A 27675-nucleotide genomic window follows, 5' to 3' on the forward strand; every position below is an offset into this window, starting at 1 on the left:
TAAATGGCAATAGTAGTTATTTCACATAACCACCGTGTGTGTATTTTATTTTAATTTCCTTTTATATATTTCTCATTTTTGTCTTTTTTCATTTTTTCTGAGCATAGATAAAAGTAATAATTTTATAATAAAAACTTTTCATTTTGATAAATGTAAACTCACAAAGAAATAGAGAATATTGATGTTGCTTTCTGTCCATGGAACTACCTTCACTTAATGTTTTCATGGCAGTGTCATATGGACATATCAAAACAAGTCAGGTTGGCTTGATTCAGCTCCTGATCCTGGGTTCAAAAAGCAGCTTGAGTCAATGTGGTGGAGTGAGTGTGCTGCTCGTTCACTAAAAGAGGAGCCATCCTCTCTCTCTCAAACATGGCTTGAAGTGGCCAGTCATAATCATCCCACTTCACCTTCGCTGAAAGTGTTTTGATTCTGGGTCCAGTCAGAATTCCAGCAGGAACCTAGATAGTGAGAGACGAGTTTAGTGACAAGCTTTAATGAGCCTAGGAATATTCACATACACTCACACAAGTAGAAGGGAGTCTAGGTAGGAGAACAAAGGACAGAATAGAACTGTTATTTTTATTCTATTTTTAGGTAATCTCACACCCAATGTGGAGCTCAAATTTACAACCCCGAGATCAGCACTTGTGTACTCTACCGACTGAGCCAGCCATGTGCCCCAGACTGTTATTACTCTTACTGGGTACTCTTGTTGTTGAAAGCTCTCATAATATTTCACAAGAGAAGGAGAGCATGAAATATTTGTTCACTAAGTTATTGTCATTGACGATGCCAGGAGAAATTCAGGCCAATAACGCTTCAAGGTCCTTTACTAGAGAAGTCATTATCAGTTTAAAGCTAAAAAGTGTAGAAGTCCTTTATGAAAAAAAACTTTAATATATACTGGGGTCAGGTCCCTAGTGTGGTTTTCCTGACATTGGATTGTTGTCATTTTTTCTTTAATAAAAAGATTATTGGCCTTCAGGAGATATTTTTTAGGTTTTTTTTTTTTAAATACAATGAAAGTGTGATCTTTGAAAAATGAACTCAGCCCTTCTTGCTAATGATGTCTCTGGTCTAAAGGGCTGCCTCAACACAAACTCTCTCCTCATTCTGTCACACTAATGTACATTTCCTGGAAATCCCTATCTCTTTCCTAATAATGTCCATTGTGCATTGTTTGAAAACAAAGCAAAATCTATTTGTAATTATGGAACTTATCCAATTCCCAGTCTCTAAGGGTGAAACTTTTAATAAAATCTCTAGTGAGGACATTCAGGTTTACTAAAAATTTCACTGGGTATTATTAATTCATGCAAATATTCTCAGCTAATGAGTTAAAATTAAAATGAACCAATTTATATAAAGACATTAATGATTTTAGCAACGTGCTCTAAAAAATGAAAAGACACAAAAACATTAAACCAGACAACAATAATTACAACAAAATTAGTATGCTAGTACAATAAGGTTTCAGAGAGTCTATAAAAGTACCCACTAGTAATGAAAAGTTTTCTTGGTTGTCCTTCATATAGTGCTTCTATCTTGAAAGAACTGTTCACTGGAGTGGCCAAGCTCTCCTACATATTCATGAGATAAAATTTTAACATTTTTCTATAGTACCAGGTCAGTGTTACATTTCATTTCTGAACACCTATTTGCTGTAGGTAACACTCCGCTTTACAATGCCACAGGACCCAATCAATTAATAACTGATGGATAGTACCAGATCATAATATACGGTCAGTTGTACAAAAAGTTAATTTTGCAAATTAACCAAAATATGAAAAAAGAATTTTATTAATATTGATCTTATTGATCTCCAGGTTGTGACCCCCTGCGCGGAGTCTAAAGCACATGAACTGAGAAACATGGAACATAATACTGAGTGACATAACAGAACTTTTAAGAAACCATGGAATTTGTTGGCAACTTGATGACAAATTGGATATGGGAAGTGAAGACAATAGCAGTGTCATAGATGATCCTGAAGATTTGAACCTAGGAATATTGAATGTCTTCCTTTTTCCTCTTAGAATACACTTGAGAATCTTGACCCTGGACTATGAGGTCCTCTGATATCTAAACCCTCACTCCCATTCTAGCTTCATTTACCAATGTTACCCTCTTAATGCTATACATGCACTGGTTTCTCCATTCCCAGAATACACCAGGACAATTTCCCAACTCAGAGCCTGCAAATGTTATCTATGGCATAAATGCCATTTGTCTCATTTATTCCCCTATTATCTGGTTAAATCACATGTTGCCAAACCTTCAGTTTACATGCTATTTCCTCTGGGAAATTTTCCCAACTTCTACCCCAGGCTACGGTAAGACCTCTATTAAATATAATTTTCATCATAGCACTTAGTACAGTTGTAATGACTGTCTTTCCACCATGCGATGATAAGCTCCATGAGGGCAGGGACCTCGTTATACTTGCTCAGTGTTCATCCCAAGAGACTGGCCTCAGTTTATGTGTTGTTTCCTCAGAGATATTTTTCCATTTCCATCTCCTTCATTCTGTTACAAACTGGGGAAGTTAACAGGGAAAGCTCTTTCTTGGTACCAGTAATTTCCCTTTCAAGTGTGACAAGTTTGAGGCATGATTAGAAATTATGGAAATATCCCACAGGCATCAGACATGTGGAGTGATCATGGCTGTAGATGAAGATTTGGAAGCCAGCAGCATCCAGATATGAGTTACTAATTTTGAGAGAGAAGAAAGGGTCAGAGATGGAACTTGAAAAAATGCCTCTGTGGAGATGGAAACAGCTTTAAGAACAATAGAATGGTTAAATTTTCAAATATTTTTGAGACATCAAAGAGAAGGAAGGTTCTGGGAATATAATTGGACTCGGTCCAATTGGTCACTGTTCTTACAAAATAATGGGAATGAGATCTGGGTTGCAGACAATTTAAAAGTGTTAATGAAAACAGCAGGTGTAGAATGCTTTTTAAGAAGCGTGGTGCTAAAAATTGAGAGAAATGGAACAAGAACTAAAGAGATGACACTGAGGTCAATTAAGGTTTTCCAAAACAGGGCAGAACTTTGCAGCTTTAGGGAATTTTTTTAAAAAAATTATGATGGGTGGGGTGCGCCTGGGTGGCTCAGTGGGTTGAGCCGCTGCCTTTGGCTCAGGTCATGATCTCAGGGTCCTGGGATCGAGCCCTGCATCGGGCTCTCTGCTCAGCGGGAAGCCAGCTTTCCTCTCTCTCTCTCTCTCTCTCTCCCTCTCTCTCTGCCTGCCTCTCCATCTATTGTCAAATAAATAAATAAAATCTTTTTAAAAAAATTATGATGGGGAGGTCTGGTCAGTTGAATCTTTTGATCACTCATTTTTTTTTTTAAAGGACCACTATTTCCTTGGCTTTTATTCCACTACACCAACTCTCCCCCTCTCCTTTTAGCTCCCTCTTATCTCTCTCTTTTTTTTTTTCTCTCCCCACCCTAGACCCATTCTTTCCAATTGTAACTCCTCAACACATGGCTAATGAGTACTTGAAATGTATATAGTCAGAATTATGACATGCTGTAAGTATAAAAATCACACCAGATTTTGAAGGTTTGGAAGGAAAAGAAGGTAAAATACTTTCTTAATAATTTTATATAGATTATGTGTTGGAATGTTTCAGATGCATTGAATTAAATAGAATATATATTATTAAAATTATTTTCATACTTTTATAATGTGGGTCCCCTCCCCACCTCTCCACCTTCCTTTGCACCATTTACCTCAACTCTCTTTGCCTCTCTTTACCTCTTTCACTACCTTGAAATTGTCATGCTCCCTCCAGAAATAGGGTCTTTGTGTATGTTTTCCTTACAACTCACCCACTCTATCTTTTCCTGGAAAATTCTCTTCAGCCTCCAGATTTCAGCTCAGTCATCACTTCTTCAAGGAAATCTTTCCATCACTTCCCCCCACTCTCCGACCCACTATAGGTAATGACAGTGCTGGTGGCACTGGTGATGAGTGACACAACATGTAACATTTAAAGAGCACTTGCTAGATTCTGGGAGCTCTCATACTGTTTTAAACATAATTCATTAAATCTTCAAAACTACCTTCTTAGTCCCCATTTTCAGACTATAATCCATTGTAATATCCATTTTTCTGATGAGGAAATTGAGCCACAGAGAAGTTAACTAATTTTCCTGAGATCAGTTAGAAAATGCTAAAGCCAGGATTCAAACTTTGGCACTCTGATTCCAAAGCCCATGGGGTTAACTACTATGTTATAGTGCCTTTTCAGACAGGGTAAGCTTCTCTATTATGTCTCATATCACTAATAATCTGATCTTTGCGTAGTGAAGTTGTAATTTAGAATTAATTTAGGTGATTTTTTGGTTAATATCTGTCTCCCCTAACTTCTTTCCAATTCTTTAAGGAGAGGGGAGACAGATACCATATCTGCTTTTGTTTATTGCTTAACCATAGTGACTAGCATTGTGGCTGACATAAAGTAGACACACATCATATTAGAATACAATTATACAAAATAAATGTGTCAATATATGAAAGAACAAAGGAAGGAAGGAAAGTAGGAGGGAAGGATGGGTGGATAGGGCAAGTCCCTCCGTATCTCCATTTATGGATTTCTCTGCTGAGCACAATTTAATCCATACTTTCTACTTCTCAATTCCTACATCTCTCTAAGGAAGTCCTGACTTTGACAACAACAAATTCAGAGACCCTGTCTGGTATATACTGAATGACTTAAGAACTTCTGAGCAGTTAGTTTATTATCAACAGCTGATTCATTCAGTGTTTATTTCAGGCAGAGGATGTCAAAACTGGATCAACCATTAAGTAATCTCCTATAACATAATTATGAGTACCAAGTTCTCTAATTACACCCACACTGCAGCCAGACTGGGAGCTACTTTCTATTCTTCTATTTCTATTCTATTTCTATTCTATTCCAATACTTCATGAGATTTCATGCCTCTGATACTTTGCTTAGCTTTCCCTTTCCAATCTTTCCTGCTGAGAAAATGTCTACATATCTTTCAAAGGCAGTATCAAATGGCCTTTTCTGGGTAATCTATAATAAAATACCCCCTATCATTTTTTTTTATCAATGTGTGTTTCTTATAGAGATGCCGGGCCTAACTGGAGGATATTTTAATATGATTACTCAGTTGAGGATATGTCTATATTCTTGCAGTTAGGTTTGAAGCTCCCCCTGGAGGGTTGGACATGCAGCGTCAATCACAGGGGAGTTAAATCTTCGGGTTAAGAAACTAGGAGTGGCACTCCTACTTGTTCGTTTGTCTCTCACATTTTTACAAATAGATCTCTTGGACATGAGCCATGTCTGAACTTCCAGGTGACTGAGAAAAATATCTGCCTTTTGGATTTGGAGATAAGTAAGGAAGCCTTGTTATAGAAAACCATAAATGCAAGATGAGCCAACTCACTCATCTAAACCAGATTATCAAGATCAGCAGGCTTCAAACTATCAAAACACCCTGATATGTCACAATCAGTTATGGCGTGCATCACAATTAGTTTCTAATAATAAAGTACCATTGTTTAATAGGATTTATATTTTTAAAACATAGCAAGCATAAAATCCAGACTACTTCAGTAATACTTTTCTCATTCCTTTGCATAACAATATACTAGCTTGAATGTGAGAAACTAAAGAGGAATCATACCTAGCCATCTGGCAATGGCTCATTACTGGAGAAAGCCCAGAGGAGTGTCAACATCATCTCCCAACCTGCTTTCTCAGTTGGGAGAGACTGTTGAGAACTGCTCTTCTAGTTGCATATTAATACACTTTGTTTTCCACCAGTTATCTCCAAGTCAAGTGAAGACATGTACAACTGATCCCTCATAATTTCTGTGCTGCAGAGAATCATTTGGGTCAGAGTGAATGGGAGAATTTCTTCTTGTGGCCACCAACAGTTTGGCAACAGTGGTGACTAATTCCTCAGGGAGAAAATGAAAATCTGGAAAAAGGTTGGGAGCTGTGGAGATTTGCACCTTCCAAATAAAGATTTAATATCTAAAGTATTATTTTATTTGGAAAAAAGACAGTTGTCCTACAGAAAACCTTTTTAACATGCCCAAGCAAATTAAGTCACTCCCATCTGTTCTGAATGTATGATTTATACTATAGATTCTATCACTTTGCATTCTAATAATTTACATGACTGCCTCTCCAGTAAGGTAAGTCACAGCAAAGAATTATTTGGTCTTATACTGCTGTGAATTACTATTGCTTATTAGCACTATGCCTGGCATTATAACAAACACTACCAACTTTTGGTGATGAGTAAGACATGTCTAGAAAAGCAAAACAACATTCATCACATGAATTTGGGTCTTTTTGTTGTATTCACTGTTTTATATATAAAAATCTTAATTTAAAGTCATCTTTATTCCACAGCTATAATCTTACATTGTACATAAGGTGCCCCTTATGTACAATGATTAGGTACCTATATATCAGGTAGGTACCTGATACTAATGTACCAATACCATAGATATCAATGGACCTATGATTAATTTATCACCCTTGCCATATCAATATTTAAAATGTATCATAAAGATTAAAGCAATAAGCCACATAGGGAATTGTTTTTCTGAAACTTGGATTTGGTAGTCTGTCCCTTGACAAATTTATTCAGGGCCTACTAAGTGAAATTCACACTTCCTGATTTGGCATTCTGACCTCCTTATTTTTAGGATACTTCCTGTAATTTCTAGATCACTGAATTTTACACCAACCAGGCATTTTGTATGCTGGATAATCTGGTCTAATCTAAAGCAGAAAGTACCAAAGGGCTCTCTCTCTTGATCACCCTTCTCTCTTCTGCTTTCCCACTCTTCCTTGTTGATCTCACTCAGTTCCAAGGCTTTAAATATCCACATGCCAAGGACTCCTAATCTCCAGCCTTTTCTTTCATACTCAATTGCCTATTTGACATCTCTGCTTGAATAACTGATATGCATCTCAAACATCACATTGAGAAATTAAAACTCAGGTTTTTACCTTCACTCCCCCACCAAGAAAGTATTTCTTCTCATGTCCTTCAATTGAATAAATGCTACCATCTTCCCCTTAGATGCTCAAGGCAAAATAATCTAGGCATTTTCATTTCTATCTCTTTAACATCCTCACATCTCCCTCTCAAATCTAAATCATCAACAAATCCTATTGACTCATCCCCAAAACACAATCCAAACCCATCTACATTCCTCCATGTCCATAACTACCATCCTAATTCTGAATTACTGCCATATCCTCCTGGCTGGTCTCCCAGTTCCACTCTCATCCTTCATGATCCATTTTCTGAGAGATTGATAGAGTCTTTGTCCTAAAGTATATATAAGGCAATGCCATTTCCCTGCCCGAAAAAACCTTTGGTTTGGTAGGCAGAATAATGACCCACCAAAGAGGTCTTCATCCTAATATTTGGAAATTTTGAATATGTTACACTACATGCATGGGGAAATTAAATAATCCTGCATTTCCAGGTTGGCCCAATGTAATTTTTTAAATTTGAAAAAAAAATGAAAAGTTGAAACAAAGCAGAAGAGTCAGAGTCAGAGTGATGCAGTGTGAAAAATATTTAGGTGGCTATTTCAGGCTCTGAAGGTCGAAGGGGGCCATGAACCAAGAAATGCGTGGAGACTCCAGAAGCTAGAAAAGACAAAGGAATATTCTCCCCTACATCCTCCATAAAGGATATTGACACTAATTTTAGACCAGTGAGACTCATTTAGTACTTCTAACCTCCAGAACTGTAGAATAAATTCCTGTTCTTTTAAAATTACTGAGTTTATGGCAACTTGTTACAGTAACAATAGAAAGCTAATACACTCTCCCAAGGCTTCTCAGTGCACTGAAAATGAAATGCAAACTCTATATTCTATGTTACAATCCCTACAAGATCAATTTTTCAATCCCATTACCATCCACTTTAATCTGGCTTTTATGGATTCTTCAAACATGTAAATCTTATTTCTGCCTTAAGGAATTTTCAGTACTTCCTCTGTTCCTATCATGCTCTTTTCCAGACTGCAATGTCTGGCTTCTCACTACTCAGGTCTCAGATTAACTGCTAACTTTTTCCTATAGAGCTTTTCAAACCATCTGATCTAAAGTAACTCCTAGACAGTTTTTCTCACGCTATGCGATTTTATTCTCAGCGTAACACTGATTTTCGCTATTTTTCTCATTTCTGTCCTCTTAGAATGTAAACTCCATGAGAACAGAGTCTATAATTGTGATGGCACATAGTAGGCACTAAAAGTTTTTGTCACATGAATGTATGAATAAATGGAGCAATAAATGCCCCCTAACATTTGTGGTACTAAACATAAAGGTTTTCCAAAAGTTTTAAGCAAGCATAAAAATTTTTGTAAATTTGCAAGAAAAAAGTAGAATAATAATAAGCTGCACAATTCTTTTCTCTGACTCCATGAATCTTTCACTGACCCCACATTATTTCATGGGTTAAGAATGGAATAGTGGGATGCATTGTTGGCTCAGTCTGTTAAGTGTCTGCCTTTGGCTCAACTCATGATCCCAGGATCCTGGGATTGAGCCCCACGTTTGGCTCCCTGCTCAGTGGGGAATCTGCCAGTCTCTCTGCCCCTCCCCCCATTCTTGTGCTCTCTCTCTCTCAAATAAACAAATTCTTTAAAAAAAAAAAAAGACTGTAATAGTAAGCTAGAAGCATCATTTATCATTCTTCATAGTTCCTTTGGTAGAGGCCCTTCCCCATCATTTCTTACCAAGCTCTTATTACAGGAGGAAGTTTCCCCATTCTGCCATACTGGCACACACTTAGTCCTACATTGTCAGGGAAATGTGGTCCTCACCTGAAACAATCACATTGCTCTAGAATTTAAATTCTGAGCAGTGGGATTTTTTTTTTCTTCTTTGTTCTTTGCTGTGTTCTTAGGGTATATCTCAGATATATACATGAACCTGATATTAGTGAGGTTGTAAACAAGTGGAGAGAAGCCAGAGTTAACCTATGAAATGTTAGGGGACAGTATAAGGCAAATACTGTTAACTGGTTGGTATTTTATGGGTAACAAGAGCTTAGGAGGTTGGGAAGAAAACAAAGAAGTTTATCATAGGAAAGCTATATGGACATTGGTCTGAAGATTAAAAGGAGAAAGGATTTTCATAGATGAAAGAAAATGGTGGACAGAATACAGATGAGGCAAAAGGCACAAAATGAAGAATGAAAGTGACTTACTCACTTTCACTGAAGAGAAGAGCTTGGCATAGGAATAGCACACAGGGAGAGTGGAATATAAAGAGAGAAAACAAGCTCAAGTGATGAAAAATTAGGACAATCGAGATAAATAATTAACCAAACGAATTGAGATTGAGGTTGATGGACAATAGAGATTCATTACATTATAAATGATAGGAGAGTCCTAAATAAGGGAGTAGTTTGAGGACAGGAGCTTTTTGAGAAGATGCTTCTGAAATTTGCAAGAAAAAATTAAAGTCTATTCTAGTAACTAAGATGTAAGATTAAACACATTATGAATATATTTTCAAAGGAAGATTCTAGAAGTTGTATATTGGTTTTTTTAAAAGGTGGGAAAGGTGTTACTTTATGACTCCTGTTCACACCACACCTTCTCTTTGTGGCAACAAATCTTAGCTTTCACTTCTTCTATGATCCTTTACTGACCAATCCAGTGGGAATTTTTTTCTTTCCACTTAGAATTCTATTTTCAGATTGATGAAAAGGATAAATATTATAAATGCAAGTAAATTAAAATCAAAACACAGCCCTTAAAATTTGTTTGGAAATGGGCATTTGATTTACTCTCCAGGTCTCAAAGGATACATTTAATTATTCCCATTCAGTGTGTCTGTAATGTTTAAAAAATTAGGTCTCTCAGGCTATACTTGATGCCAATGCCAAGTAAATCCCTTCAGAATTATTTAAATTTTTAAACCATTCTCTATCAATGACATAAGTATTATCACTGACCTTTTGGTAGAAATATTTTACCAAACATTCAGAATGATAGAGTTTTATTTCTGGATCTACTTTAAAAATCAGCACCAGACAACCAACTAGTTTTTCTAAAACTCTTAACAGAGAAACAGGTAAGCAAGTATTTAAAATCTGTTTTAGTTTTTTGTTTTATTTTGTTTGATTTGGTTTTTTGGAAATATTAACCTCCAGAAACAATTCTTTAAATTTTTTAAGGTTTTTTTGGTTGCAATTCTTATTTTTCAATCTTTACTTTAGTGTAAATTCTATTGCGTAAGAATTATACAAATAGCTATAACTCATTTACATCACTCCTGAATTTAAGAGAAGCCTAAATTTACCAAAAATAAACAAGTAAAGGTGTGCTTTTATAGTAATAACAGAAAACATTAACAGTATTTTTGAAACTTCTTTAATATGGTTTGCAATGTAACTTATAACTTAACAGATTAAATAGATTATTATTCTTTATAATGAAATGGTGCTTAAACTGTTTGTGTTGGACATTCCCTACATATTAAACAAATTCTATAAGAAAGAAGTATATAGTTAACTCTTGAACAATGTAGGTATAAGGATGCTGACCCCATGTATAACTGAAAATTCACATATAATTTTTGACCCCTAAATCTTAACCACCAATAATTGTAGTTAACCAGAACTATTCACTGGTAGCCTTTTTGACAACATAAACAGTTGATTAGCACATATTTTGTGTCATATTGTATTCTCACAATAAAGCTAACTAGAGAAAAGAAAATCCTACTAGGAAAATCATAAAGAAGAGAAAATGCATTTACAATTTGAAAAAAAAAAATCCAAGTTTAATGGACCTGCATAGTTCAAGTGTGTGTTGTTCAAGGATCAGCTATAATTTTAAGCCATTCTTTTAATATCTTGATGTAATTTGAGGGAACTTTCCAGTTTCCCTTTTGATTCTTAGAGAAATAAGAATATCAATGTAAAACTTACTTCTGTCTAATTATAATCAACCAGGAAAACTGAAGGAAATCTTACTGTTTTATGTAACTTTAAGCTGACAGTGTAAGGCATTAAATGAAAAAAGTTATTCAAATTATATAAATATAAAATATTCATTTTTAGACTTCAGGTTGCCAACAGTAAGCCATTTTAATGAAAAACTAATTAAAATATAATGACCTCAAGTGTTTTGTTTTTAAATATTGCTCCTAAAGGAATCAATCCAAAATAGTCTGAGATTTAAAAGTTAATAATATTTTCAGAAAGACAAAAAGGAAAAGATCTGCTTACATCTCTCTAAAATGCCTTTCCTCAGTTCCTGGAATACAAAGTATGGTTATGGTCAATGAATATCCAGAAAACTGTCAATGTGGAAATGTCCAGAGGATCAGGTGACATTCTAAGAAAGTATTATTAGCACAGAGCAGTCATTTAGTAAATACCAGGTTAATGAACAAATGATTCTTGAATTCACTAAAACAAGCCTGCTTCTCCCTCTCCTTCTGCCTGCCCCTCCCCCTGCTTTGGCTCTCTCTTTCTCTCTCTCTGTCAAATAAGAAAATAAAAATTTAAAAATTTTACATATTGATTATAAAAGCAAAATTTATTGCAGAAAATTTGAAATAGAAGAAAACATAAAGAAAAAAGTGACCTATAATTCTCATTACACAGAGAAAACCAGTATTAACATTTTGATGTGTTTCTGTACTGCCTTTCCTTTACATTCATAGTAAGTATTTATTTGGAAAATTAGGATTATTCTGTATATGAACATCATATTTTAGTTTTCACATGTTTTATTATGTCTCTTTTATCACTAAATGAAGTATTAAATAATGATTGCACAATATACCATCACATGAATGATTCATACTTAATCATACTGAGCAAATGTTTACCATTTAGATGTTTTTAATTTTTCACTATTATAAATTACTTTACAATGGACACCATTATATGTAAGTCTTTATCTGAAGTTTTAATTCTTTTTTGTGAGATTTGTAGTTACTTGTCACAGGGTATGAACAGTTAAATTATTACCAAATTATTTTCCAATGATTATACCAGTTTATACTTCTACTAGGCATGCATTTGAGTTCCCATCTCACTGTATTTTACACAACACTATAAACTGTCATTTCTTTTTTAAAAAATTCAATTTTGATAAGCAAAGTAAATTTGTCCTCCTAACTTAAAATGATGTCTCTCTGATTACTAGTGAAAACAATTTCTTTTATTTTTTAAATTATATTTCCTTTGAGATTTTTCTGTTCCTTTCCTTTATCTAGTGATTATTCCTGCTGATTTCTTTTTTTTTTTAAGATTTTATTTACTTATTTGACAGAGAGAGATCACGAGTAGGTAGAGAGACAGGCAGAGGGAGAGGGGAGGAAGCAGGCTCCCCACTGAGCAGAGAGCCCAATGCAGGATTCGATCCCAGGACCCTGAGATTATGACCTAAGCCTAAGGCAGAGGCTTAACCCACTGAGCCACCCCGGCGCCCCATTCCTGCTGATTTCTATAAGCTATTTCTAGAAAAAAACTATAGAAACATTATATTTATTGCAATAATTTGCCAGTTTGCATTTGACACTTGATTTTACTCATGATGTTTTTGACATATAGTTAAATAATTAAATTTATCAATTTTTAACTCATGATTTCTCCAATTTCTTCTGATAGCATTTAAATTTCTCATGCATATATAAAAATTTACATTGCATGCATAAATAGTATTATAAATGACCTAAAATATTTTATGTACAGCCTTTTTTTCTTTTCTCTCTTCCTCTCTTTCCTGTATGCTTCCATCCACAATGCCTTCCCTTCCCAACCTCCACAATTTTTAATACCTTTGAAATAGCTCACTTTTACCCAAAAAGCACTTTATTTTTAAATGTATATTCTGTTATCATTGATGACAGTAAATTGCTAAAAATTTGCAAGTGAAAATAGTCTTTTAAAAAATTTTTATGGTGATAAAATACACATAATAAAATTTTACTCATATTTTAGTATATAGTTTAGTGGTATTAAGTACACTTATATTTTTTGTAACCATCATCACTGTTTCCAGAATTCTTTTATCATACCAAAATGAAACTCCACACATATTAAACAATAACCACCCATTTCCTTCCTCATGCTGACAACTATCATTTTACTTTCTCTCCCTATGAATTTGACTTTAATTCATGTAAGTAAGACTTTAATTCATGCAACATTTGTCCTTTTGTGTCTAATTTATTTCACTTAGCATGACATCGTCAAGTTTCATCCATGTTTTTAACATGTGTCATAATTTCATTCTTTCTTAAAGTTGAATAATGTTTCATTGTACGTATACACCACATTTTGTTCATCCATTCACTCATCAATGGACATTTGGGTTGTTCCCAGCTTTCATTACTGTGAATAATTCTGCTTTGAACGTGAGTGTAGGAAATAGTTTTTTCAATATCATTGTTAATCAGTGCATATATAGTCACTGAAATTGTTTGAGAACACTGATGCTAATTGCTGGCAGTAAAATTATGAATCCGTCTTACCTAACCCATATAGAGAAGTTGTTTGCACTGAATATTTCTCTTAAGACCTCGTAAGCCATCCCTGTGCATATAATCTGTTATTTTTCTTGAAAATATGCTGGAAGAATGTTAAAAGAGTAGCTACATAGGTAATAGCGTCAGGAGATAGATATTACCCCAGAATTGGGCATGTGCCATGTCCACATAAACTATGAAAGCTTTGAAAAATATTCTCCTTGTCCTTCTAAGCCAGTGAGTTTAGCAGTCAAATTGGACATATTATAAATTAGTACCTCATTTATCCACAATTTTTTTCTCAACAGAGAAGTCAGGAATGACTGAAGAAAATCATACCATGAAAAGTGAGTTTATCCTCACAGGATTTACAGATAACCCAGAGTTGAAGACCCTTCTGTTTGTGGTGTTTTTTGTCATCTATCTGATTACCATGGTGGGGAATCTAGGCCTGGTGATACTGATTTCAAAAGAGCATCATCTTCACACACCAATGTACATCTTTCTGGGCAACTTGGCTATTGTGGATTCTTGCTGCGCCTGTGCCATTACTCCTAAGATGTTAGGGAACTTCTTTTCTGAGAACAGAGTGGTTTCCCTCTATGAATGCATGGCACAATTTTATTTTCTTTGCACTGTTGAAACTGCAGATTGCTTTCTCCTGGCAGCAATGGCCTATGATCGCTATGTGGCCATATGCAGCCCTCTGCAGTACCACACCATGATGTCAAAGAAACTCTGCGTTCAGATGACCACAGGGGCCTACATAGCTGGAAACCTGCATTCCATGATTCATGTAGGGTTTCTGTTTAGGTTAGCTTTCTGTGGATCTAATCACATTAACCACTTTTATTGTGATATTCTTCCTTTATACAGACTCTCCTGTGTTGACCCTTATATCAATGAACTGGTACTATTTGTCTTTTCAGGCTCAATTCAAGTCTTCACCATAGGCAGTGTCTTAATATCTTACTTCTACATTCTCTTTACTATTTTCAAAATGAAATCCAAAGAAGGAAGGGTCAAAGCCTTTTCTACCTGTGCATCCCACTTTTTATCCGTTTCATTATTCTATGGATCTCTTTTTTTCATGTACATTAGACCAAATTTGCTTGAAGAAGGTGATAGGGATATTCCAGCTGCGATTTTGTTTACAATAGTAGTTCCTTTACTAAATCCTTTCATCTATAGCTTAAGAAATAAGGAAGTAATAACTGTCTTGAAAAAAATTCTGAAGAAAAAAAGATCTCATGAAAGTTGGAAACAAATGACATCTACTATAACCTAATGATTTAAAGGTGGAAAATACTTCCAAGTGAAATTACACAGAGAAAATGCACAAATTATATGTAAAATATTATAATATATAATAATAAAATCAATTTAGGAAGCAATACGTATGGGAGAAAATATACAGGAAAGAGAAAACTGCTAAATCTTAACTCAAAGTAACAAAAATCAAAACCAAATTTGTAATTTATTCAAGAAAGAGCTTCAAATGTTGCCAAGTTCATGAATAGTTTCAGCATCAGGGATTGGGATTATCAGCCTCCAAAAGGAAAAAAATATAAGTTGCACACATAAAGGAGAATTCTGTTTAACATTTAGAGGCAGTTTACCTTAATAGCACGGAGTATGAGCACTCCAGTTAGGATGAAAGACCTTAGGGACATGTGAACCTTAAACCAATGAAATCACTCACAACCGTGAGAGACAAAGTTGAAGCAAGTAAATTTTGAGGAAGTAGTCTTAATAGCATTGTGGAGGACACTATAGTTAGGATAAATGTAGTAAAAAAATGAAGCTATCAAATAAAAGTGAGTATTATATTTCCAAGTTAAAGTTCCAAAGGAGTAGAAACACTACTCTGGGATATATTAGTTACCAAAACACCAGCTTTTCCATCTTCTTAAGTAATAGAACACTGTTATGATTTTAATGACTAATTTCTGGATTAAGGAGGACCCATATCAAAAAGAAAAATTTCCCCTTCTATCTCTTCTTTTGATGCTCTGAGGTCACATCTAAATTCCCAAAGGCAATTGATGGATTACAGCTCTGCCCCAGGCTAGCCAGCCACTAAAGCTGACTTCACATGGAAAATCAAGAGGTTAAATCCATTTAGAAAAATTTGTGGGAACATAGATGCAATATTTCCAATCCCCCAACTCACGAATACAAACTCATAATCACTTTGTTTCCATTTGTAGCTTCCAAAAAAAAATCTAATCTAGCTAATGCCATATAAACAGACATTTTAAGATTTGAAATTGAGACATCTCAAGATCTTTCTTGGTTGTTTCTAATTTATTTTCTTAAAATACTTCATTTACTTATTTATTTTAGAGACAGAACACAAAAGTGAGAGGAGGCGCAGAGGCAGAGGGGGAAAGAATCTCAAGCAGGCTCCACACTGATTTGGGAGCCCAACTCAGGACTCCATCTCATGACCCTGAAATCACAACCTGAGCCCAAACCAAGAGTCAGAGGCTCAATTGACTGAGACCCAGGTATCCCTTATGGTATCTAATTTAAACCCCATCAATTTAAGCTTTACCCAACCCTACCACTGCCCTTCCTTGAGTGCATCTAAATGTATAGGTACTTGTCTGATATGTCATTAAAGACAGGTGTCATGTTACAGTTTGAGCTTTGTCCGTGCTATATCCCTTTGAGATGTTTGATCTTTGACTTTCTGGTTATCTCTTGATTCCACTTTCAGTTTTTATTTCTGTGCTCATATCTAGTCCCCACGCTAGATGTGGAAACACGATTTCACCTAAACCTTTACTTTTTAATTTCACAAGTCTTCTGTCAAGTCTGCTGGCTCAGTCTCTCTTGTTTTCTCCCTCTGCTAATTTCTGAGTAATTTCTCTTGACCTCCCTGTCTAGGATATTTAAGAGTTGGGGAAAATTGGAAGGGGAGGTGAACCATGAGAGACTATGGACTCTGAAAAACAATCTGAGGGGTTTGAAGCGGCAGGGGGTGGGAGGTTGGGGGAACCAGGTGGTGGGTATTAGAGAGGACACAGATTGCATGGAGCACTGGGTGTGGTGCAAAAACAATGAATAATGTTATGCTGAAAATTAAAAAAAAAACTTATTCCTATCACCAAAAAAAAAAAATTATTTCATGTACTTAACCTTACATATTGTTATAGGACAATTCTATCTTAATAAAGCTAGAAAAAATCCCACAAATCACAGAAAAAAAAAGAAGAAGAAGAAGAAGATGGAAAAACTGGTATTTGGATAATTGATATACCCCAGCACCTAGCTGAAGGAAAGATCCACAAGAAGACTGAAGGGCACCATTTTTACACTTCTGATGATGCTCAGTATGGGTTTAGTGTAAGATTTTGAAAGCTCTCATGGGTCCCTCTGGAAAGTTCCTCTTGCCATATTTCTCCAAAATTCAATGGGCATTTGATTGTCTTTCCATCTCATTCCCAGAACACCCCCCAGGAATGTAAGTTACAGAATACCATCTCAGCAAACACTAAGTATTTCCTTATGACTTTGCTTTAATCCCCCAACTCATTACATCTACATTTCTAGGGTGATACCTAGCTCTTACCTTATCATAAATGCTTCCCAAATCTAATTTTATGAAGTAAATTTATACTTTGGAACAGTCCTTAAAAACGAGGTTTTAAAATTTTTTAAAAATAAAATAAATAAATAAATAAACAACAACAAAAAATGAGGTTTTCTCAGTCTATTCCTTCTGTCTGGATTTTCAGTTATGCTTAGGAAAAAAAGCAAGTGAGATTGACATTGTTGTGCTCTGATCTTTCTCTAAGCAATAAATCCGAACTGCACAAGCTACTGTCTGAAATGTCAGAATTGATTACTGGACAGGATTGAATCACAGACTGTTTTCACATAAGTACTGCTGGATATAGGAAGAAAAGTTTCATAAAATTAATCCTTTTAAAATCTTGACCAATATTCCACAGTAAGTGGAGAAAAGAGATTTGTTTAGGACATTATTTTGAAAAACAAAACAAACTTATGGAAATTAGTATGCTATCTTACACTTAACCAAAATTTAGTTATAATCACAAATGTGTACAAATTTGGCAAACAATGAGTTAAGTGTCAAGTATTTTTCTTGGCCTTATTTTCCAGAAGAATAAAGTGTGATAAGTAGATACAACCTTTACTTAACTTTTGAATTGAAGGAGTAATAATAATGAATACTAATAATGGGACAATTTTGTAAAATGTCCAAAGTCTCCACCAATTTTCCCAAGTGTTCCTCCTAATTCTTATTGTACAAATTCTTATCCACTGAATGTGCTTTTATTTTTCTCATTTATTATTCACTTTTTAATCGTCCTAACTCTACCAGGTCCTATTTGTCAATGGGGCTTTACATATCCTTCAAGTAGTTCTCCAAGAAGACATTCATCAACTATATTAAGTCTATTGCATCTCTCTAGATAGTCTCACGTTGAATTTGAATAATGTTTACTATATCAGATTATCAGTGAATAATATGATGGCATGATGGTTGAAGACAGTAATGTTAAACAGGGATGAATGTGTCAGGGGAAATTAATTCTGTTAAGTGGTTAATTCATTTAGGAATATTACATATTATGACAAGTCTTACCTCCCCAAGGAAGCATTGTCACTTCAGAGACTTACAAACTGATACTATATGAACAAGAATCTCTGTGTTGGTTCATCAATTAACATTGAAATGTGACCTCATTATGTATACAAAGATTAACATTTGAGCTAATTTGTATGTATTTGTAATTCTGGCAATACTTTCTTTTCACATTTTAATTATTGGGGTTCTACCTGAATCTTAATATGCCATCTCCTGTTACCAGGCTGAATTCAACTATCTGACTATCCAGAGTTTGGTGACATGAAGAATGTTTATTCCTTACATACACCTCTATGCAAGTCTTTTAACTCTTCGATATAGACCATCCCTTTTTAGAATTATATTAGTCCTCATTTAATACCTATTGCCAGCCCAGAAAAATTACTCTAAAGTTGGCAATGCTTGCTTGTGTAGGTCTGCTTCATCAATGAACCAATTTCACGTCTTAATTTAATTTTATTTTTTTAAAGATTTTATTTATTTATTGTGAGAGAGAGAGAGAGAGAAAGGAGAATGAGAAGCAGACTCCCCACTAAGCAGAGAGACTGACGTGGGACTCTATCCCAGGACTCTAGGATCATGACCTGAGCCAAAGACAGATGCTTAACTGACTGAGCCACCCAGGCACCCAAAATGATTTTAAATATTGCTTCATAAGTCATGCTGATTAAGTATCAGAGAAGGAGAATATAATATCTACTGATCATTCAACTCTAGAAATCATACTTACTATTAAAACTTTAATTCAGTTTAATACCATAACTCTCCAGATGGGACTATATTGGGACAGTGTGCATGGGAGGGAAAAAAAAAAAAAAAAAACCCAAAGTCATCCAGATTTTCTTCTATGTTTGTTTAGAAATATAAAAGTAAATCCAAAAAAAAAAAAAAAACAGTGACAAGAGTTGAAGTGACTGACAGTTGGAGAAGGCAGAAATTGCAGTGAAGTTATAGATGCCTTGTTTCATTTTAAGCCGTGTAAAATAATAAGCATACAAATTATTTTGATAAAAATAAAAGATTAATTTGAAAACATTGATAACAATATATTACATTCAGCTTGAACATTTTGCTCCTGACCATTTCTAATGTTTAAGGTAGAAAACTAAGTTAGCATTTTTGAAGAAAGATATGTTAGTTTCAAATGATTGAAATTCCATGCTTCTTTTGGCTTTCTGTGTCCATCAAAAACAACAGAAACTCCATGAGAAAAGTGTTCCATGACAAGGAGCAGCAAGAGAATATGTACCATATTTGCCAGGGTAGGGTCTGAAGAAAGGTGTGTTATTAATTGTTCATACAGGGAGTGAAAGAATTGTCGGTAAAAGGTGAAAGATAGGCTTCAGGGATCTAAAAAGGAGAAGATTTATTATGTTCATCTGAAAAATGCCAGAGCTGGTCTAGGCAGAAGGCAAACAGGGCATGATCCTGTCACAGGTCCTATAAAATATTAGAACTACAAGACATATTGGCCCCTGCGGAAAGAAAACTTCCTTTCTATTCCACTGTGACCTATGCTCCAGTTAGTTACTGCTATATGGCCCTTACACTCAGTAACTTTACACGATAATAATAATTATGTCCCATGGTGGGGAGTTGACTGTGCTCACCTAAGCAAGTTCTTACTCAGTATTATCACATAGTTGCAGCCATATGATGACTGAGGCTAGAATCATCTTAAAAGTTCTTCCATTTTTATGACTGGCCATGGAACCGGCTGCCAGATGGGATCCTAGTCAACGTGGAGTGTCTCCTTATGACCTCTTCTCACAGGTTGAATTGTGCCCCTAAAAAGCTTTGTTGATGTCCTAATTCCCAGTACCTCAGAATGTGACCTTACTTGGAAATGCGATCTTTACTTAGTTAATCAAGTTAAATGAGGTCATTTGGGAGGGCCTGAAACCAATGTGACCAGTGTCTTACGTAAAACGGGAAATTTGGGCACAGAGACACATATGCAGAAGGAAGACAATGCAGAGAGACAGAGGGAGAATGTCATATGAAAATGGAGGGTTACAGTGATATAGCTGTGAGCCAGACAATCCCCCAAATGCCAGCAAACCACCAGAAGCTAGGAAGAGACAGGGATGATCCTTCTGTACAGGTTTCAGAGAGACCATGGCCCTGACTAAACCTTGATTTCAAACTTCTAGGCTCCAGATGTGTGAGGTGATAAGTTATAATTGTTTCTAAGCCACTTGCCTTGTGATACTTTTTTATGGCAGTCCCAGGAAACAAGTACATCTGAGTTTCCTTACAGTAGGACTACCGAGTTCCAAAAATGAGTGTACCGAGAGAACAAGGCAGAACTGCATGGCACTTTGAAGGTCTGATTTTGGATGTCACTCTGCTACCTTTCATCACTGAGACAGCCACAACATTTTACTTACATTCAAGGAGAGGGGACCGAGACCCCTTAATGGGAAAAGCATCAGCAACACACTGTAAGAACATGTGGTATAAAATAGAGTGTGTTCGTCATCCTAGCTTATACCGAGTATAAGGACTTAGGAAAACTGAGAAAGGTAATAGGGCAGGAGTAAGGGTTGAGTTCAGATACAGAATGTTAAGGGCTGCTTGACTCACTTGTTCTTTGTAAAATTTGTTTTCCCCTGGAAAAAAATATGAAATGGTTGTTCCGAAACAAAAAGTATAGCAGCGAACTCTGAATTTGGCTCTTCATTTTCTGGGCTCCTCAGATCTTCTCTCACGTCTATCCCTCCAGAAAGCCAAAATACTATGAGAGAAGTACAGTTATTATCCCCATGTAGCATGCAAGAAAATAAAGCTCAGTATGGTTTAGTCACTTGAGCACTATTCCACAGTAGCATTTTTTTTTAACTTTTTATTTTTTATAAACATATATTTTTATCCCCAGGGGTACAGGTCTGTGAATCACCAGGTTTACACACTTCACAGCACTCACAAAAGCACATACCCTCCCCAAAGGGGGTGGGATTACAGTAGCATTTTTTATTTGAACTCCCAGCTAACTATAAAACCCACAGTCTCACTTACCACACAGGAAGTCCCAAATATCCTCCAGGGGCTGCACAGATTAGTTTAGCCTAGGAAGTGCAGAACAGCACAGTACTTTTTAAAAATTAATTTCCAAGATTTAAAAACCAGGAGAACATTTAAAATTTTAACCTCTCTTAAAAAGTTGGGAGATCTGGCAATAATTAGAACTTTTTATGCTATTTACCTATCCCCCTCGAACATTTGAATGTGTAATTTTGCATTACAAAATACTGCCTCTCATCATACTTAAGTATTTCAATATTTATTACACTAAAAACATTTTCCAACTTACTATTACAAACTATAAAATATGTTGTTTGAATAATTTCCTGGCTTTGGGTGTGTAATAATAATAATAATAATATGATATTATTATAATAATAATAATCTGAAACAATGAACTGTTTCAGATCACTTTTTTATAGTGAAAACATTAAAAAGAAGAGAAATAACCAAAAAGGCCCAGAAGGGAGAATTTATTAACTCACTGATTAATTCATATGTAGTCAGATATATAGTAAGTGATTAAAAAAGCAAAAATAACTAATGCTAAATAAATAAGCTAACTACATTTATTTTTCAAAAAGAAAATCTTACATAGTAGACAGTTGACTGTTAAACAATAACTTTTTTTATAATTGTTTCAGTTTTATAGGGCAGGAGGTAGGTATGAAGTTGACACCTAATATAATTCACTTTAAGCAAATATGTGTTTTCCTTTTATTAACTAGAACTTATTATTTTATTTAGTTTAAATTATCTTCAATTCTTTGCATTATACTTTTATGTTTGTTTTTGTTGCTGAGTCAATACCAATACCAGACAGGCACAAGACTAGTTAGTCTTGCTTAGCATGTTCACAAAGCAATTCTCCATAAAGGAATGAAAGCCAAGTGCAAATGTGGGAAAGAGTGCATTATCAAATTAGTATGCTAACTTTGGAGAAATGAATCATTATATGATGATATTACTTAAAGATGCACTTTCTTTAATACTTTAGAAAGTAAGGATAAAAAACTACCTGTGAAATAAAGGAAAACTGACTGAGATAAAAGCCCAAATGAAGAGAAAAAAAACACTGGGAATTTTTTTTTTAATACAGACATATGTATCTGTGTGAAACTAATTCTTCATAAAAGCAAAGAGGAAACATGAGAAAAAAACCATCTTTGGGCTGTGACCCTGATGGGTAGACTAGGCTGGCACCTAGGCTTCCAGGTATGTCCTCTTAAAGGAGATTGTGAGACATACATTTAACATATTTGACATAAATCTGAACATAGACTAAAAGAGTTACTTGAGATGACCACAACTGGGAACAACTGGGCAGGGAAAATTGATTTATTCAACCCCGGAAGAGAACTCCTAAAGTAGTTCTATGAGTGTCAAAGTAATGTAATTTGAGGGGTTCCAAACTATTCTCCTAGTCAAAATATCTCTCTGTCTTTATAGCAGTGACATATTCCACCATTCGAATATTGAGACAAATATAGTGAATAAACTTTGTATTTCTTGCCAAATGAGCAAGCAATAGCATGATTAATTAATGAAGGGTATTGTTCTTAGACTCAAAATAAAATCTGTCATGCTTCCACATTAGCGAAAATAATCTGTGTTGTGTTTTTAGTAGTAGCCCATGTTCTACATGACTTCTAAGAGGGCAGGGGTGCCGTGTGCATTACCAGGGCCTATTGCAATGCCTGGCACCAGCTGAGGTATTTAAAGATTTGGCGGGGTGGTGCGGAGGTGGGGGGAATGCAGGAAGGTAGGATAGAAAGGAGAGGAAGAGAGAGAGGAAGGCAGGCAGGAAAGAAAGAAGGAAAGAAGAAAGACAAGGAAGAATGCTATAAAACAAAAAATTAAGAATAAGTTCTTGGAAGTTCAGGGGTTAAAATGGAAATAGCTTACCTGGAAGAAGTGACTCATTATACCAGTAGCACGAATGAATTCAGTGGGTATTTTGACAGTGATTCAGAAGAAAGCAGCCTAGAGGAATGAGGCACAAACCTAGGAAGCTATTATTCTCACACACCAAAAGTCAGATAATGCCCCAAATATGTAGTCCTCAGGGGCAGCCTGAGGACACCAGGCTGGACAGGAAGAAACAGAACTAAAAGTGGGAAGGATGGAGCTCCGGATACAAGTTATCTTCTTAGTTTTATGTTGGCTACACTGGAAGTGTGGCTCTCAAAGACACATCACCTGAGCACACTCTCAGTCTTATCGCAAGAAACAAATGTAATGCTGAAATTTATTATGACAAGAATTCTTGCAGAAGCAAGCTATGACCACCAAGGAGATGAAATCTTTGACATAATTTCCCAGGAACCCGAGGGTAGTCCTCCTTTTCACTGCTCTCCAGTGACCTCCTCTGCCCCTCCTGTACAGTGTGTCATCTTTCTTCCTGCCATCCTCAGGAAAACATGTACTGAGCTCCTGTTAGTACAGGAAATGATACAGAGCTACACACAGTGAAAAGAATTAGGTAGGCACAATCCCTGCTCCTTAGAAATGTATCTAATTCAGGCTATTTAAAAAGGAAAGAATAAAAAGTTAAAAAAAAAAAAAAGAAAAGGAAAGAAAATGGTACAGGATATTTATAGTGTATTCAATATAATTGACCAAAACATACTAACAGAACTTTATTCTCCACAGTGCTTCCCCTCTCATTTGTTTCTTCTATTTAACTAAATTCATAATTAATTATGTAGCCCCTACTTACAGGGAAATATGAATTTTCAAGATAGAAGATTTATTACTCCCCTCCTGAGGCAATGTGCACCAAGAAAATAACTTTTATTCATTTGAGGACTGATGAGAGGAAACAGTGAAGCACAGAACTTAATAATTATATGTATATCTACATGGCTACTTCTGAGAAATGAGGATTGTGGATAACCAGACTTAAAAGATTAATTCACGCAGGGTGAAAAGTCAACTGCATAACTTGTTTATTCATTCAATAAGTACTCACTGAGCATTTCCACATATAGTATGCACTGTGCTAAGTAGTGGTATACTATGACGGAAGTCAGACAAGATTTCTGTTCTTGTGGATTTTAACTAACCCAGGGAAAGAAGAAGATGATAAATAAAAATTATTACAGTTCCATTTTTAAGAGGATTTAAATGTAAGCTACCCTGTCATCTCAGTTTAGTTTTATCAGAAGGTCTGCATTTCAAATTGAAATATTAGAGAAATGCAGGATTTGCAGAAAGTGGGTCTAAAAACCCATCTTGGGACTTTCTGGGTCTCACTCCCCATACAAAGATATGTAAATGCTTTAGGGTGAATCAAAGTTTGGAAAATAAGGAGAGAGACATCTCTGGGGAGAGATGCTGCAGGCTCACAGTCTTTCCCCATGTCCCATCCACTATGGTAAGGAGGGAGCTTGCCATTTGAGAAGGGTTTTACTGAGGGAACTTGGCGTGTGCCCCCTGGCATTTGAGAAATCTGTGTAAGAACATCTGACTCACACTTGAAAAGTCTGACAATAAAAGGGATTGGCCAGATGAGCCTGAAGCATGAAGTAGTGTGAGAACTTGGGAGTTCAGTTGAGAGGGACTTAACTGTTCTTGTTTCTTGGGCGCTAAATGTTTCCCTCACAATAGGAGTCCTGGTGAAGAAGAAAAAGAAGAAGGAGAAGGAGAAGAAGAAGGAGAAGAGGAAGAAGAGAGACAGAGAGAGATTGAGAGAGAACTCCTGAACAACCTGAGAGTAATACGATCCCAACAGAAAGAAATCACACTACCAGTGAAGAGGAAAATTACCCAGGGAAGGCCCAGGCCAGGAGGCCCCAGAAGATGAAAAGTTGCTAATAATAAGCTAGAGATAACCATAAGCCCTACAGGGAGCAAGAAATAACCAACCATTTCTGCTTCTGTAAACAGGCTTCCTGCCACAGGCCTCCTGCGCTACTCTTCCCACCTAAAGCAGCCCCTTCTCCCCAAGTTTAAACCCACCTATCGGCAGTCAGCATGGCTCTTGGAACCTAACTGCCTGCAGTCCCCTATAGAAGCCCATAACCCTGTTTTCCGGGGCCCAGAAGTTCAAGTACAAGTTCATCTGGGTCCACTGGTGTAAAATAAATCCGAGTTCTCCTACTTCTCCAAGGGTCACTTGGTCTCTTGCGGGTCTGGTTTTTATTTTTCTGAAGCACAAAGAACGCAAGGACTGAGGAGGGAGTAGTAAGCCCACAGCTAAAGGAGAGGCACTGATTTCACTTGTTAAAAGAAATATAGTCTGAAGATCTGCTGATGGAGGGTCTCTGAGAAACTCCCCTGAAATGGCTTTTAAAGAGAAAGAACCAGCAATTGTGTATGGGCTACATACCCCCCGGTCAGATGACATCTGTACCAGCCACATTATACTATCCTTCTTCCTAACCTATTCTTTCCACAGTTTGACCTTGGAAGGCCAGAAAGTTTTTGTTTATGTAGAAGAAAGTGACTGAGGGCAGAAAAGACAGCTCACTTCCCTCCCCTACTGTAGGTCTCCCAGCCAGAGACAAGCCTAAGCTAAGAAGAGAGACAGTTTCAACTCTGAATGGCTTTTTTTGTTTTAATATTTCACTAACTGACCTAGATTACCAGACTGGACTGAAATTTTTCCATGTCCTTCTCAAAAAGGACTTTGATAGTATTTAGTGACCCCAGAACGTCCCTTATATTATACTAAGGTATGGGATGATTGCATCCATAGAGTTTAATAGGAGAGATGACACATAGAATCACTCCCCAACTTGAACTCTATTACTATTGTCAAGAACTTCACAGTGTATGAAATAATAAGAGGGAGAATGAGCCCAAGGTAGATGGCCAGGGAAAATTTGGTGAATAAGTAAATATTAAGCTTGATTTAAAAAATCAATAGGAGTTAGCCATGCAAAAGAGTGGGGACAGCATCGGGTGGGGTGGGGGGGTGGTCAGAAAAACCATTCAGGAAGAGAAAAATACCTTTGAAAGCCTGTGGTGGGAAAGGAGATTGTTCTAGATACTGTGATTGTATAACAAATGACCCCAAAATGTAGCAGCAAAAACAACAAATTATTATTATCTCTTAGAGTTTTTAGATTGAATGGGCTTAGCTGAGTGGTTCTTGATTGGAGGCTCTCAGACTTACACTAAGACAGTGGTGGAGCCAGAGTCATCTGAAGGCTTAGAAGGAATAGACATCCAAGTTGGCTGAGCACATGGTTGAAAGATGATCTTGGCTGTCAGCTGGGAGCTTAGCTTGGGGATTTGACTGGATCATCTACTCAAGGTCTCTCCACGTGGCCTGGGCTTCACAGCATGGCAGGTGGGTTCTGAGAAGGAATGTTCCAGAAGTGAGTATTCTAAAACCAATTGTTTCAGGAGAAAACCAACCTCAAGCCACATAACCTTTTATGAATTCATTGTATTATTTAAATCAAACTCTTTTAGTCAAAGCAATACAAGTTAGCCCAGATTCAGGGGAAGAAGACAGAAAATATACCTCTGAATGGCCGGGTGAATGAAGAATTATAAGGTCATGTTTTTAAACTATGGTAGGCATGACCCACTGAGAAAATTCAAAAGTCAGTCTTTTTGGAGAATGAAAATTGCTGGTGAGAGCATAAGGCCATTTCAGGAGCTTGGAAGGTATCCTAAGAATAATGATACAGAATGCAAAGATTGTTGATAAATAAATAATCATCTAAGGCAACTTAGTACAATGTAAAAATTATTTATTGAACCAAATATTGGACTAATTTCCTTTGAAGGAAATAAATTATTGTTTGTTAAATATCTATTAATCAAGATGAGTACTATTTTAGAAATCAAGAGAGATTGGCATAATATTGACAGAGTTCTTTGTGAACAGATCCTGACTGGAAATCTATGATAGAATTTTCTCTTGATGAAAAGTTACCTCTTGATGACTATGCCTTTGAAATGAGACATCTTCATTCCATTAAAGTACTCATACTCCCCTCAATTTACCTATTAAACTTATAACAATGGAACAATGCCCTGATTTCATTGTAGAACTTTACTTCATAGTTTAAATATAAATAAAGATAGATAAGGATTGACTGCATCAAACTTCTCCAACAGTGTTGAGTTCTGAATCTTTTTTGGTTTTATTCATGTTATTATTTTATATGTGCTCTGATAATATATCACAAAAGAAAAACATTACAGTAACATACAGTAAACATTACAATACAAATGACAATTTGTTCATGAAAACTAGTAGTGGAATTAAAAAGGGCTTTTGAGGCAATTGAGTTTCTCCTGAAATTTGTTGCCTGAATAGTTGTCATTATTCCTCAGCTTTTTCAATAGGTGGCTCTCAGAGCCAGTCTGTATATTACCAGTGATGGCATTTCTTTAACATTAGGTGCCATCAGTCTCCATTACTTTTTTTTTATGTATAATATAATAAAGTATAAAACTTTATTCATTTTTACTTTGACATGAGGTTATAATACTTCTATTAACCAAATAATTAAGAACATGTTAAAACAAATGTAAGATTTATATCTTATTCA

At 35.8% G+C, this 27675-nt stretch overlaps 1 protein-coding gene and 1 long non-coding RNA gene across 2 annotated transcripts; one reads left to right on the forward strand and one right to left on the reverse strand.

The window, feature by feature from the left end:
* Positions 1–81: 81 nt before the first annotated feature.
* LOC309846515 lies at positions 82–26440 on the reverse strand. The gene is made up of 4 exons (XR_014301972.1): positions 26283–26440; positions 20726–20876; positions 1502–1583; positions 82–461 (listed from the first exon to the last, which is right to left on the reverse strand). It is a non-coding gene; the product is annotated as an uncharacterized lncRNA (long non-coding RNA).
* LOC309841047 (olfactory receptor 5K1) lies at positions 13838–14806 on the forward strand (the record flags this gene model as incomplete). The annotated part of the gene is made up of 1 exon (XM_082683858.1): positions 13838–14806. One exon carries the CDS (start codon positions 13838–13840, stop codon positions 14804–14806), a length of 969 nt encoding a protein of 322 aa, XP_082539984.1.
* Positions 26441–27675: the final 1235 nt, after the last annotated feature.

Source organism: Mustela nivalis (assembly GCF_964662115.1).
Source record: "Mustela nivalis genome assembly, chromosome: 1".
Lineage (NCBI taxonomy): Eukaryota > Metazoa > Chordata > Mammalia > Carnivora > Mustelidae > Mustela > Mustela nivalis.